Source organism: Loxodonta africana, chromosome 23, assembly GCF_030014295.1.
Source record: "Loxodonta africana isolate mLoxAfr1 chromosome 23, mLoxAfr1.hap2, whole genome shotgun sequence".
NCBI lineage: Eukaryota > Metazoa > Chordata > Mammalia > Proboscidea > Elephantidae > Loxodonta > Loxodonta africana.
The window spans coordinates 29647137-29660016 of NC_087364.1; the positions used below are offsets into that span (position 1 = coordinate 29647137).

A 12880-nucleotide genomic window follows, 5' to 3' on the forward strand; every position below is an offset into this window, starting at 1 on the left:
TCTCCCTTTTCTGGAACTCTGATCACTCGCAGATTTTTGCTTTTGGTTGTGTCCCACATAATTCTCAGGGTTTCTTCATTTTTCTTTGTTCTTTTTCTGATTTTTCCTCAAACAGAGTTGTATCGAAGTGTTTGTTTTCTATTTTGCTGATTCTGTCTTCCATCGTTTTTAACCTGCTCCTCAGCCCTTCTATGACACTGTCCATTTCTGAAATCTTGTTGTTTATCTTTTGGATTTCTAATTGTTGCTTTTGAATGATTTCTAGTTGTGAATTTATTTTGGTGTTTTGTTCCTGTATTATTTTCCTGAATTGTTCCTTTTTCTGGTCTGTATTTTCCATGAATTTGTCAGCCTTCTCCATAAATTTGTCTATTTTTTCCTCATTTTTATCTGCTTTTTGCTTCAATTCTTGGATTTCTCTGAATATTAGAGATTTGAATTCCCTATCAGGTAGTTCTAGTGTCTTTTCTTCTACTGGAAAGTCATCTAGTATTTTATTTTGGATGCCTACTGGAACCATCCTGTCCTTTTTTTTTTTTAAATAGGTTTTTATATTGTCTGCTGTCTTTGGGAGATTCAGTAGTTATTTTCTTCATTTCTTGATTGTAGACTTGTTTCATCCTCCTTTTTTGTTTTATTTGGTTATGTCTGAGCAGCAGGCTGTGCATTCTTTGTTGTTTGCTTGTCTGTTCTCATGGTACTTTTCACCTCCTTGTCCGACGGGCAGGGCCAGTCATTCAGCTGTGGTGCAGCAGGGCAGATCCAGCAGAAGGGGAGGGGCTGAGACAAGTCATGTGTGGCATGTACTAGGGTCAACAGGGCAGGCCAGGAATCAGTGCAGGGCAGGTTCCAGTAGGCCGTGCTTGTGCTGATCGGGATTGTGATTCTCAGTACATGGTACAGGTAGGCAGGAAAATGGGGGGAGGTTGTGATGTGTGGAGCTAATAGGATTATGGGAAAGGGGAGAAAGAAGCAGGAGCCAAAAACAAACAAGCAAAGAAAAAACAGAGTGCTAAGGGAGCTTGCCATTGGGGTGGACAGATGACAAACCGAGAAATGGAGAAAAGCAAAATGGGAAAAAGAAAGAAAAAATAACTAGATAAAAATTTGGAAAAGAGAAACCCCCCCCCGGAGTCCCAGAGTCCCACCAGTGGGCTGCAAAGACTGGGCAAGTGGCTCCCAGGCTGCACAGTATAGCCTGGCTAGAGGGGATATGGATGTCACACAGCACCAGATATTCAGGAGATAGGAAAAGAAGATAAGTGTAGAGAGAGGAGAACTGAAAAAAAAGAAAGGGGGGGGAAAGAAATGCCCCCAGTGATCCCATCTACGTGGCTGCGCAGATTCGCGGAGCGACTCCTAAGCCACGCAGTGCAGCCCGGATAGAAGAGGCCCCCAAGCTATGAAAAGAAAAAGAAAACAAGCAAACAAAGCAAAACAAAACAGGACAAAGCAAAACTAGGGAAAAAAAAGGCCCCAGGGGTCCCACCAGCGTGGTGCCGCAGGCTGTGGGAGCGATTCCCAGGTTGAGCGTGGCCTCAAAGCCTTTCCAGAAGAAGTAAAGATGGCACACGGAGCCAAGTGTTCCAGAGAAAGGATGGGGAGGTGGTAGGAGGCACAAAAGAAACCAGAAGAGACAGAAAGAACCAACACTAGCTCAGGGGCCTGGCCAGTGTGGGTAGAGAAAATCCAGGCAGCCTGTGGCCAAAGCAGTTGCCTCCCAACCAAGAAACTGTGGCTGGCGGGAAGCAGAGGAGGTGGGGTGGGGGAGGAGGAAGGGGGGCCTTGGAAAGCTATGTCACTCCCTACTATGTGCTCTCTCTCCTGCTGGGAATTTCATGAAGCTGCTTTCTCATACTCCCTGTCTGCGGATCTCCAACGTGGGTGAGGTGAATCCAAGCTGCAGGGACGCTGCACTTCCCAGCTGGCCAAGCCACCGTAGCCAGCCAGGAGGCTCAGAGGTAGAGCAGCAAGGAGAGAATGGGGGATGCGAAAGCGTGTATCACTGGTTGCCAGGTGCTCTGTCTCCTCCTGGGAGTTCCTGGAAGCTGCTTTCCCACGCTCCCTGCCAATCCCCAACAGTAGTCAAAGATGGCGGATCCGTGCCGAGTTAGGTGATGGGGCCTTCAGCACCTCTCTCTCCTTGCTGTCTGTCCTCTGTCAGTTTCTTATTCCATTCGGTGCTTGGCTGAGTTCTTTATCTCTTCATTTGACACTTCAGGTTCCAGGAATGATGTTTGTCTCTGTTTTACTTAGTTTTTCGGGTCTTTGCTTTGGAGGGATGGTGTGGTGCTTCTGTCTGTGGTGCCATGTTGGCTGGAAGTCTGATCTGGTAATTCTAAAAGAAAGATAACTGAAGGACAAGAAGCTCCTAAGAGTGAAACACTGTCAGCCAAATTTTAAGTAATCCAAAAGAAAACATCATTTGAAAAAAAAAGCAAGCAATAAACCTATTCCAAATTAAAACAAAACAAAAAGCTGTATTAAAAAGCTTGGGAGGATGTACAACAAAATATTATCTCTTGGTGTTCAAATTATAAGTAAACTTTATTTTCTTTTTGCTTTTCTGTGGTGTCATAAATTTCTACAATAAATATAACTTTATTAATAATACTATTAAGTTTTAAACATATGTAGACAAGAGAAAGGGAATGTTGTATTCAGTTCCAGAGTCCACATTTAAGAGGAGCTGTGGGTTTGGGTGGGTGATAGCACAGGTCCTCATAAATATGGACTCTGGAACTGAATACAACATTCCCTTGAAACCCTGGTAGCGTAGTGGTTAAGTGCTATGGCTGCTAACCAAAGGGTCGGCAGTTCAAATCCGCCAGGCGCTCCTTGGAAACTCAATGGGGCAGTTCTACTCTATCCTATAGGGTCGCTATGAGTCGGAAGCAACTCGACAGCATTGGGTTTGGTTTTTTTTTTTTTTTGGTTTGTGGTAGCACAAATGGCTAAACACTCAGCTGCTAACCGAGAGGTTGGCAGCTCCATGGGAGAAAGACTTGGTGATCTGTTCCTGAGAAGTTACAACCAAGAAAACCCTATGGGGAAATTCTGCTGTGTCATGTGGGGTTGTCATGAGTCAAAATTGATTCTATGGCACCTAAGAACAATTGATAAGCTAGAGCTTATCCAAAGTAAGATCACCAAAGTAGGGTGTGTATGTGTGTACGTGTTTGTGTCTATCTCTGTGTCCATGTCTCTTGTGGGGGTGGAACTAAAATGAATGACTGGAAATGGCAAGCAAAAAGGTTTGGGGTCAGTGCAATGCAGGAAGAACTTTATCATAACTGGAGCTGATGTCCAGGAGAGGACCATGCTGTAAGTGTGTGAGTTGAACAAGTGGTTGGTCAGTGGTCAGGGGTGTTTAGTGAAGATGGCAGCATTGCCATAGGAAGCTGAAGTGGATGGCCTCTTGAAGTCTCCTTGACTTTGATTCTATAATTCCACAACTTTTTGGTAATAGTTCAGTTAATTTTTAGCCGTAGTAATAAACTAAGTATAATTTCCAATGAATAATTCAAGGCAGTTTTACTAGACATATTCTCGCATGTAGCAGGTACATATATTATTTCTTGACTTGAATTTTGCTTAAGTCAAGCGTTTGCTAAGAGGAGCTGAAGAAAAAGGGGAATCTTTCCTAGTTCTTTGTTGTTGTTAGGTGCCATCGAGTCAGTTCCAACTCTTAGTACCCTTTGTACAACAGAACAAAACACTGCCTGATCCTGCGTTGTCCTCACAATCCTTGTTATACTTGAGCCTATTGTTGCAGTCACTGTGTCAGTCTATCTCCTTGAGGGTCTTCCTATTTTTCACTGACCTTGTACTTTACCAAGCATGAAGTCTTTCACCAGGGACTGATCCCTCCCGATAACCTGTCCAAAATATGTGAGAAGTAGTCTTGCCATTCTTGCGTCTAAGGAGCATTCTAGTTGTACTTCTTCCAAGGCAGATTTGTTCATTCTTTTGGCAGTCCATGGTATATCCAATATTCTTCACCAGCACCACAATTGAAAGGCATCAGCTCTTCTTCTGTCTTCCTTATTCATTGTCCAGCTTTCGCATGCATATGAGGCAATTGAAAACACCATGGCTTGGGTCAGGTGCACCTTAGTCTTCAAGGGGACATCTTTGCTTTTTAACACTTCAAAAAGGTCTTTTGCATCAGATTTTCCCAATGCAATATAAAACTAGTATGTTAGTTTTGTGGCGGAACAACCATTGACCATAGAAGAATATTATAAAGTAAGGTGCCCACGTAGAAGTGAAACAAGAGTTTTGAAGCAGCATTGAAACAAAGTCTTGGATAATTCCAAATGTTTTTTCAATCAGCTCAAAAGTGGTAAGCATATTTAAGCATTTGAAATATACATAGACAGTCCCTGATAACCACCATGTTTTTTCTTTTTCTCTTTCTTTCTTTTTGTTTTGTTGAGAAAAATAAGATAATTCAGGTATCACAAGAAATCAGTAGGGAGAGAACTGAGAACAGCAATGACTTTCAAACAAATAGAAACAAAAGCAATGAAACCAGAAACTCAAGAATCGAATAGTGTGGCAGACAGGAAGGAGGCCCATAACAATTTTTTAAACAAAGCAGATATGATAAGAAAACCTAATAGGCTTAATATGATAATGGTGGACGGATGTAGTTTTCAACTTCAGAGCATTCCAAACACCAGAGTCAAACAGTTATAAGATCTGGCTGGGAATCAATGAAAATGCTCATTATTCTTCCAATGTTGCCTAGAGTATATCAAGATTGGAGTTAGCAGAACTCTTCTTTTTGTCTGATATTGTTTTCATAAAGCTAGCATCTCAGGTTAAAGGTAGTTTTTAGTCTTAAAAGCTACAGTTTATCTGGAACCAGTAAAAATATTTTAGGATTTGTTTTTAATCTAATATTACCTGAAAAACAGGAATCCAGCTTGCTTTTACTTCACCTTCTGACTACTTTTTAGAAGAGACATACATGCAGGACAGGTGCCCTAATGGTATGGTTATGGGCTGGCGGGGCAAGTCTGCCTGGGCCGTACACTGGCCTTCCCACTTACTAGCTGTAACCCTGTAACCCTTGGGCAAATTGCTAAAGTTCACTGTACTTCAGCTTGCTGTATGTATGATGGGGATAACACAATGACTACAGGGATAGTGTGAGATGAAGCCAGATGGAAGCACTTAACGGGATGGCTGGCACACGCTAAGTGCTTAATAAATGTTATATTCATAGTTTTATTTGCTTAATCCACTACTCTTCCAGGTTCCCCCCACACACACAAAAAAAAGAGTCATAAATGCACGAGAGAAAAATACAGAATAGACACAGATTAGGATACTTTCACTGTGCAATAGAGAAACTACAGTGTCAGGTACCTAGAGCTTACTTCTTTGGTTTGTGTGTCTCCGTTAGGCCCTTAGACTAGCAGGGCAGCAAAGACAACTCCTTAGTGTTAGGGGGGCTCAATCTTCTTAGGCCTGGTAGCCATCTGGGCTCCTGCCAAGTTTTCTCCATCTGTGAAATAACCATCTCAGGACTTGGCAGTGCTTGAAATCACCTCCATGTGAAGTGAAAGGTGACCATTTTACCTCACAGACTTACCTCTCATGTGTACTTTTTTTTTTTTTTTTTTTTCCATCAAGATGCCTTCTTGATGGTTTGGTTCATTTACTGGACCTGTTCCTTGTGGGTGGGAACATCAGCTGATCATTTGTGTGAGGTCAAAACCTCAGGTTTTCTGCCTCACCTGCCTCACTGACCTCAGACAAGTCATCGCTCAAGGAGGAATGGGATATTTGGAAGAGGAGTTGGATAGTGTCACTCTGTGCTTTGGGGCCCTTTTGATCTCCCTTAATGTATCTGTGAAACTCTGTCTCTTAAAACCAGGTGAATTCATGTAGGTGTGGGTTCACAGCTGTGTGGTGTGGGTAACTATCAGAGGTCCCTAAGACACTGAATACCAAGAGTTTTTGTGACCCCTCACCCAGAGTTCCCACAGCCACTGATTCCATTTGTAATGGATCTGTCAGGACGTAGCCACCTGCGGCAGGTCTGTTCCGTAAGTGTGAATGGGAAGGCTGGTCTACCACCTCTCCACCATCGGGGTACACTACAGGTTCAAGACAGTGCACCTTGTCACCTTCAGGGGCTTCCAAGTAAAAGATTCTACATTAGGAAGCAGCAAGATAAGCTAAATCGAATCTCAGTTCTTTTTCCTTATAAGCATCTCTTAAGAAAATAGGTTCAAAGTCTTCTAAAAAGCTAAGCTTGGTAAAGGTTTTTGGAAGAACAGAGGGCTTGGAAGCATAGGAGAAAAAATATAGAGGAAGGCTAAGTTTGATAAAAGTATAGGAAGAATAGATTAGGGGGATAAAAGGTGAAGTTTGTTTGTTTTTATCTCTGATGAGGTGAAATCAAGTAATTTCCACTCTTCTTTCATGGTGTTTTTTTTTTTTTTTTTTTTTCATGGTGTAGAGAAGCCACAAACAATGGGGCTATTTAGTCACAAAGCCTTGAGTGTATATTACAGGAAGTATTGTTATATCAATAAGATGGACATTTTAATTAGTTTCCTGAACAAATTGGGAGGAAATTGTAATTTGTATTGGACATAGAATTTCACCATATTTTATTCAATTTTGAAGAAATTAATTCCCTTTTAAAATGTCACAAAGTTTATGAAAGGGGAAAATGCCTTAGAAAGCCCCTGGGAAAATTTAACGACTTTACAGGGACAGTGAAAGATTAATACTTGTTCAGAAATGTGAAGTAATACAGAGATGAAATGCTTACATGAATTGAATCCCATGGCTGACTTCCACTTGCTTAGGAGAGGAGGGATGGGGGAGCTATTGTCTTCCCTCTTGTTGTTGCTATTGCTAGTTGTCGTCGAGTGCATTCTGACCCACGGTAACAGTATGTATGCAGAGTAGAACTGCTCCATAGCGTTTTCAATGGCTGATCTTTTAAAAGCAGATCGTCAAGCCTGTTTTCCGAGGCACCTTTGAGTAGGTTCAAACTGCCAACTTTTTGGCTCATAGTCCACCACTTAACTGTTTGTACCACCCGGGGATATGCAGCTCATGTACTTCTCATTTAGTATCTTTGGACACTTCCTACTATTTTGATTCTTGTATCTCTGTTTTAGTTGTTGTTAGGTGCCATCGAGTTGATTCAGACACACAGTGACCCCATGCGACAGAGTAGAACTGCCCCATAGGGTGTCCTAGGCTGTAATCTTTACAGGATAGATCGCCAGTCTTTCTCCTGCAGAGCTGTTGTTTGGGTTTGAACTGCCAGCCTTTCAGTTAGCAGCTGAGTGCTTTACTGTGTGCCACCGGGGCTCCTTCTTATACCTCTACCCACCCACTCCTAGAAGGAATAAAATTTAATTGTGTCTTCCTTTTATCATCGTTAGTATGAGTTTATAAACAAATGGATAAAGTAAAGTAAATACTTAATTTCTGAAAGAAATTAGGGCTTCTTTTTTTCCTCCAGAAACTCTAAGCCGTTAAGATAGTTGGGGGAGCCCTGGTGGTACACTGATTAAGAGCTACAGCTGCAAACGAAAAGGTTGGCAGTTCAAATCCACTCCTTGGAAACCCTATGGGGCAGTTCTGCTTCTGTCCTATAGGGTCGCTATGAGTTGGAATCAACTCAAGAGCAATGAGTTTGGTTTTGGTTTAGTCAGTGCTGGAACATTTAGGGAACCTTCTAGAATTCTGAATCCAGAATTCAAGTTACACTTTTGTTAAATTAAATGAAAGTCCTTATTTTAAAAAGACAGTAGCCACCACTTAGTTGCCAGTGCTAACGTCCGAAGGCAGTACCTGGATGGCACAAACAGTTAAGTGCTTGACTACTAGCCAAAAGGTTGGCGGTTTGAACCCACCCAGAGGCACCTTGGAAGACAGGCCTGGCAATCTGCTTCTGAAAAATCAGCCATGGTAAACCTATGGAGCAGTTCTACTCTGCACACGTGAGGTTGCTGCTAGTGGGGATCTACTCCACTGCAACTAACGACAATGTCAGAAGAGTCGGTATGTTTGAATTTTTTACACTTCAAAACAATTTATCTCCTAAAAGCAAAATAGTTATCATTTTAGCCCACTGAAAAAAAAAAAAGGAAACCCAGTGAATTCAGGCTTTTCACATTCGGTGTAGGCCAATCAAAACTAAACCGAGAAGCAGCTGTTTATTTGCCTTTCTTTTCTTTTCCTTTTTTTTTTTTTTTTAGTAGAAGAAAATCTAGCACTGATATCTTACGTTGCACATATACTGTTTTGGGGGTAGGTGAGAACCAAGCTTTGAGGTTTCCTCAGACTCTGCAGTTTCATTTGTTCCCTCGTTATGGTTTTAATAGAGGAACAAATTGCTGAATCTAAGTTTGAAGTATGTTGGAAATCGGCCAGAGGCAGAACAGCAGGAGGCTCATCTTGTGTTCAGCAGAGCACAGCACACAGACTTCTCGTTTCTGTGGTTCTCAGACGGGCTGGCTTTTATTTGACTTGTGTCCAAGCATGTGCCCTCATGCTGGCCTGCACACCCCCGGGGCGCATGGATGGAATTTGGGGGATGCTGCTGGGAGTGGAGCATGCTGGGCAAGCCCTGAAGGCAGAAGAGTAGGGAGGGTGCAGCCTGCCTTGGGAGTCCTCTGTACGGATCTGATTCTAAAAGAAAGCCTTAGTTAGCCTCAGCCACAGAGAGCCTTCACAACAGCTTTGAAGTCACTGTTCTCTCTTCTTCCCTTCCACGATCAGGATAAGCCTTTTCTTCACATAAACAAAAAACCACTCAGTGCCGTCGAGTCTATTCCGACTCATCCTCCCACCAAAATCTTCACATGCTCCCACCAAAATCCTAGGACCCCCATCATTAGCATGCCAGAAATGGATTGGTGCCCCAGCACACTAAGAAATGGCAGAAGCTGTAGAGAGCAGTGTGCAGAGGGCAGACACAGTTTAGGCAGGTGTGAACTCTCCTAGCCTACCTGTCAGACCAAATAGCCATATGTTAAAGTGCCTGCCAGGCGTGCTGTTTGTTGTTTTTAGCTACCGTGGAATCACTCTGACTTATGGCGACCTCATGCACAATGAGATCAGATGATTGTGAGCCATAGGGTTTGCATTGGCTAATTTTTAGAAGTAGACCACCAGACCCTTCTTCCTAGTCTGTCCTAGTCTGGAAGCTCTGCTGAAACCTGTTCAGTATCATTGCAACACACAAGCCTCCACTGATAGATGGGTGGTGGCTGTACATGAGGTGTATTGGCCAGGAATCAAACCAGACCTCCTGCATGGAAGACAAAAATTTTGCCACTGAACAACCATTGCCCCCTTGCTATGCTATAGACATGCAATAAAGTGGAACCTAGCATTCACATGAGCCCTGGTGGTGCAAATGGTTAAGTGCTCAGCTTCTAACTAAAAGATTGGCTGTTTGAATCCACCTAGGGGCTCCACAAGAGAAAGACCTGGTGATTTGCTTCCATAAAGATTATAGCCAAGAAAACCCTGTGGGACAGTTCTGCTCTGTCACATGGGGTCACTGTGAGTTAAAATCAACTGGACAGCACCCAACAATAGCATTCACAGGATAAGAGTAAATGCATAATAGATTTCATTGAGCTTTGATATCTTTGGTGCTTAGAAAATGCATTCATGACACTTACACAAGTAGTGCTATTGATACATCATTGAAGGAGGTACATTTGGTGAACATGTGGCTTCATGTGACATTCAACAAATGACTGGAGGCCTGACTGGAGATCTCTGTAACATGTGCTGACAGAGGTGGGGCACTAGGCCCAAGCCTCCCTAACTCTCAGGGTTTGGATAGCTAAGAGAAAGCTTTACTGTGGCTCATGATGAAATCCTCATTCCCCAGGGCAATAGTATACGTCCCACATCTGCCTATTTTTTATCTGCCAGAAGAAAAGAATGTAGTTCATCTGACCTTATCCTGCTGACATTGAGGACTTTTGTTTTTATGTGATTACAGGCATGTTGAGCTACTGTGACAGATACAGTGAAAACATCAGACATGTCCTGAAGACTTTTGGACCCATCCCAGAGTTTTCTGGCACAACAGTTCAAAAAATTAATCAGGTACACAGACTCATGGCCCAGACTCTGGGGGTGTAATAGGAGTGCTTGCCATCCTCTCGCCTGTGTCACCTGGAACCTTCTCACTTGATTTTGATAGGTCTTTGTGCCTAACTTTGTCTATACAGGGTTCCGTTATGGTTACCAAGAGCCAGGAGACCACGTGGCTAAAGAAGTAGTAGCTCATTTTGACTTGTCTCTGAGGAAGCTTAGGTCTCTCATGATTTGGAAAGCTTAAGTTAATTGAGGGTTTATTACTCTTCTTTTGTCTTTGAAAGCAGAATATAGTGTGAGTAAACAGGAACAATTGCACTTCTCCTTGCACTGATTACTGAGCCCCTCTTTTTTTATTTTCCTTTTTTTTTAATTGTGCTTTAAGTGAAAGTTTATAAATCATGTTAGTCTCTCATACAAAAACTTATACCCACCTTGCTATGTACTCCTAGCTGCCCTCCCCCTAATGAGACAGCACACTCATCCTCTCCACCCTGTATTCCCCATTTCCATGCAACCAGCTCCTGACCCCCTCTGCCTTCTCATCTCGCCTCCAGACAGGAGCTGCCCATATAGTCTCATGTGTCTGCTTGAGCCAGGAAGGTCACTCCTCACAAGCATCATTTTCTATCCCAAAGTCCAGTCCAATCCCTGCCTGAGATTTGAGAATGGTTCCAGTCTTAGGCTAACAGAGGGTCTGGGGACTGTGACCTCCGGGGTTCCTCTGGTCTCAGAGCATTAAGTCTGGTACTGAGCCCATTTTTGTCTTTTCATCTCCCAGGCCATGTGTGAGAAGGTTCCTGATGACCCTGAGCACTTGGCTGCCAGAAGGAAGTGGCGGGATGAATGCCTCTTGAGACTCTCCAAACTGAAACATGAGATGCCATCCAAGTGAAGTTCCTGGAATGCTCTTATCACTCCTTCCAGTGAAAGTCCTAGCTGAGGAATTATAAGCTCTTAATCAAATCTCTCTAAAGCAATGAGAAGCCATGGCTGTGCTTAGCGTGAAGATTCTGCTCTTAATTTCTTTTGTTTAGCTGGCTTATATGATAAAGGCTGATGGTTGTCCAGTTACATTGGATCATGGACCTGGACTAGATGTGAGATGTGCATTCACAGTAGCACTGGGGCTCTGGGACTGCTGATATTCTGCCAGCCCACAAGGGAGAAAGCAGACACTCTGAAGATTTTCACCCCTAGGACAACATTTTATATCTAATTATTGTAGCTTCATTTTATTTTAATCTATATAGCAAAGTATTCTTATCATTATTTTACAGTCCTTCCTGAGTACTCTGTGACCCTGCATTTATGAAGCAACTATCTTCATTTTGCTAATGCTTGTTCTGAATAAAAGTTTTTGATTCCATAAAGATGTCCCTTTTTTCCTGATTGTTCTGACAATGACAGCATTTGACCTTGATCTACATACTTAGAGCAACCATGATTATTGAGTAATACACAAATCCTTTACTCTAGCTCCTTCATCCATCACTCAGTAAAAGCCCACCAGTTTGGGCCAGTGTTTCCCAAAGTGGATTCCATAGTGCCCTAGTTGCTCTCTGGTCAGATATGTTTGGGAAACACCATCACCATTTCCTGTCCAGCCCTTGGAGACTCACATGTGTATTAGCAAATTAAAGGCTCCATCGTTCTGCAGGAAAGATGACTGCTTAACTTTGTTTAACTCAGCATTCCATTAACTTATTTTACATGAAGTCTTTTCTGAGCACTAGTTCCAAAAGTCATCTGGGAAATGCCAACAGAACTCCCCCTCTTTGTAAAGCTATGCACATCATAGGTATCTTGATCATGGGATGCACCTGCAGGCTCTGCAGCTCCTCTGAGCCAAAGTGACACTTCAGTCTTTCCCTTTCGGGCAACCAGCATCCAGTGTTGGCCTTTCCTCAGGCCAAGGCTGTTCTGGAGTTGGAACCAGCATCCCTGATTAGGAGCCATGTGGAAATGGTCTCTCCTTGAAGCTGAATTTTGGCTCGTGTGTGTGTGTGTGTGTGTGTGTGTGTGTGTACATTTGTCACATCCATGTATTCTTACAATATGTAGTGAGTGGCTGTTGTGCACCAGGCACAAGCACATGGCCCTGCCTTTGAGAAGTTTTCTGTAAGACAACAAACCCCACTAACTCACTGCCATCGAGTTGATTCCAACTCATAGTGACCCTACAGTGTTCTAGAGGAATCATGGACAAAAGAGACCATGACTGACTGACTGACTGCCAGGTGTTCCCTGGAGATCTTCAAAGGAAGTAACTTTGGAGCAACATCTAGAGTAACAAGCAGGAGTTAGGCAGACATTCCTGGCAGAGACAGCAGAGTGTGGAAAGGTGGTAAAGTGTTCTGGAAAGGATGAGTAGTTCACCATGGCCAGAAAGCAAGCCCCATGAGGGGGCAGGGCAGGAGCCAAGGTCAGGAGATGATAGCACTAGGTTGCAAAAAGCCTTGGGTGCCATGCCAGTCGGTTGCCCTCACCTGAAAACAATGTCTATAAGGGGTGGGGGATGCACAACCAGATCGGGGTAACTGAACCTTAATTCTAACAACAGGCATTGGACTAGAGGCAGGGACTGTAAGGACAGTTGTGTGGTCCAGGTGAGAGCTGTTAAGGCAGAGAGTTCAGAAAACACCCTGGCGGGGAAATAGATAGGCATTGGTGGCTCCCCATGAGAAAGGTGATACTGGGCTCCTCCCAAGTTTTCAGCTCAGGAAACTACGCAGATACTGATGTCATTTCACAAGATAAGGAAATTAGGAGGAGGGCAGAC

The 12880-nt window shown here is 43.2% G+C and overlaps 1 protein-coding gene across 1 annotated transcript in view; it reads left to right on the forward strand.

The window, feature by feature from the left end:
* CRYL1 (crystallin lambda 1) overlaps positions 1 to 11471 on the forward strand; it is a 229746-nt gene extending 218275 nt beyond the window's left edge. Inside the window, exons 7-8 of the mRNA XM_010593935.3 lie at positions 10001 to 10107; positions 10880 to 11471. Coding sequence (XP_010592237.1) covers positions 10001 to 10107; positions 10880 to 10993 — 221 coding nt within the window. The 3' untranslated portion in view covers positions 10994 to 11471. The remainder of the gene's footprint in view (positions 1 to 10000; positions 10108 to 10879) is intronic.
* Positions 11472 to 12880: the final 1409 nt, after the last annotated feature.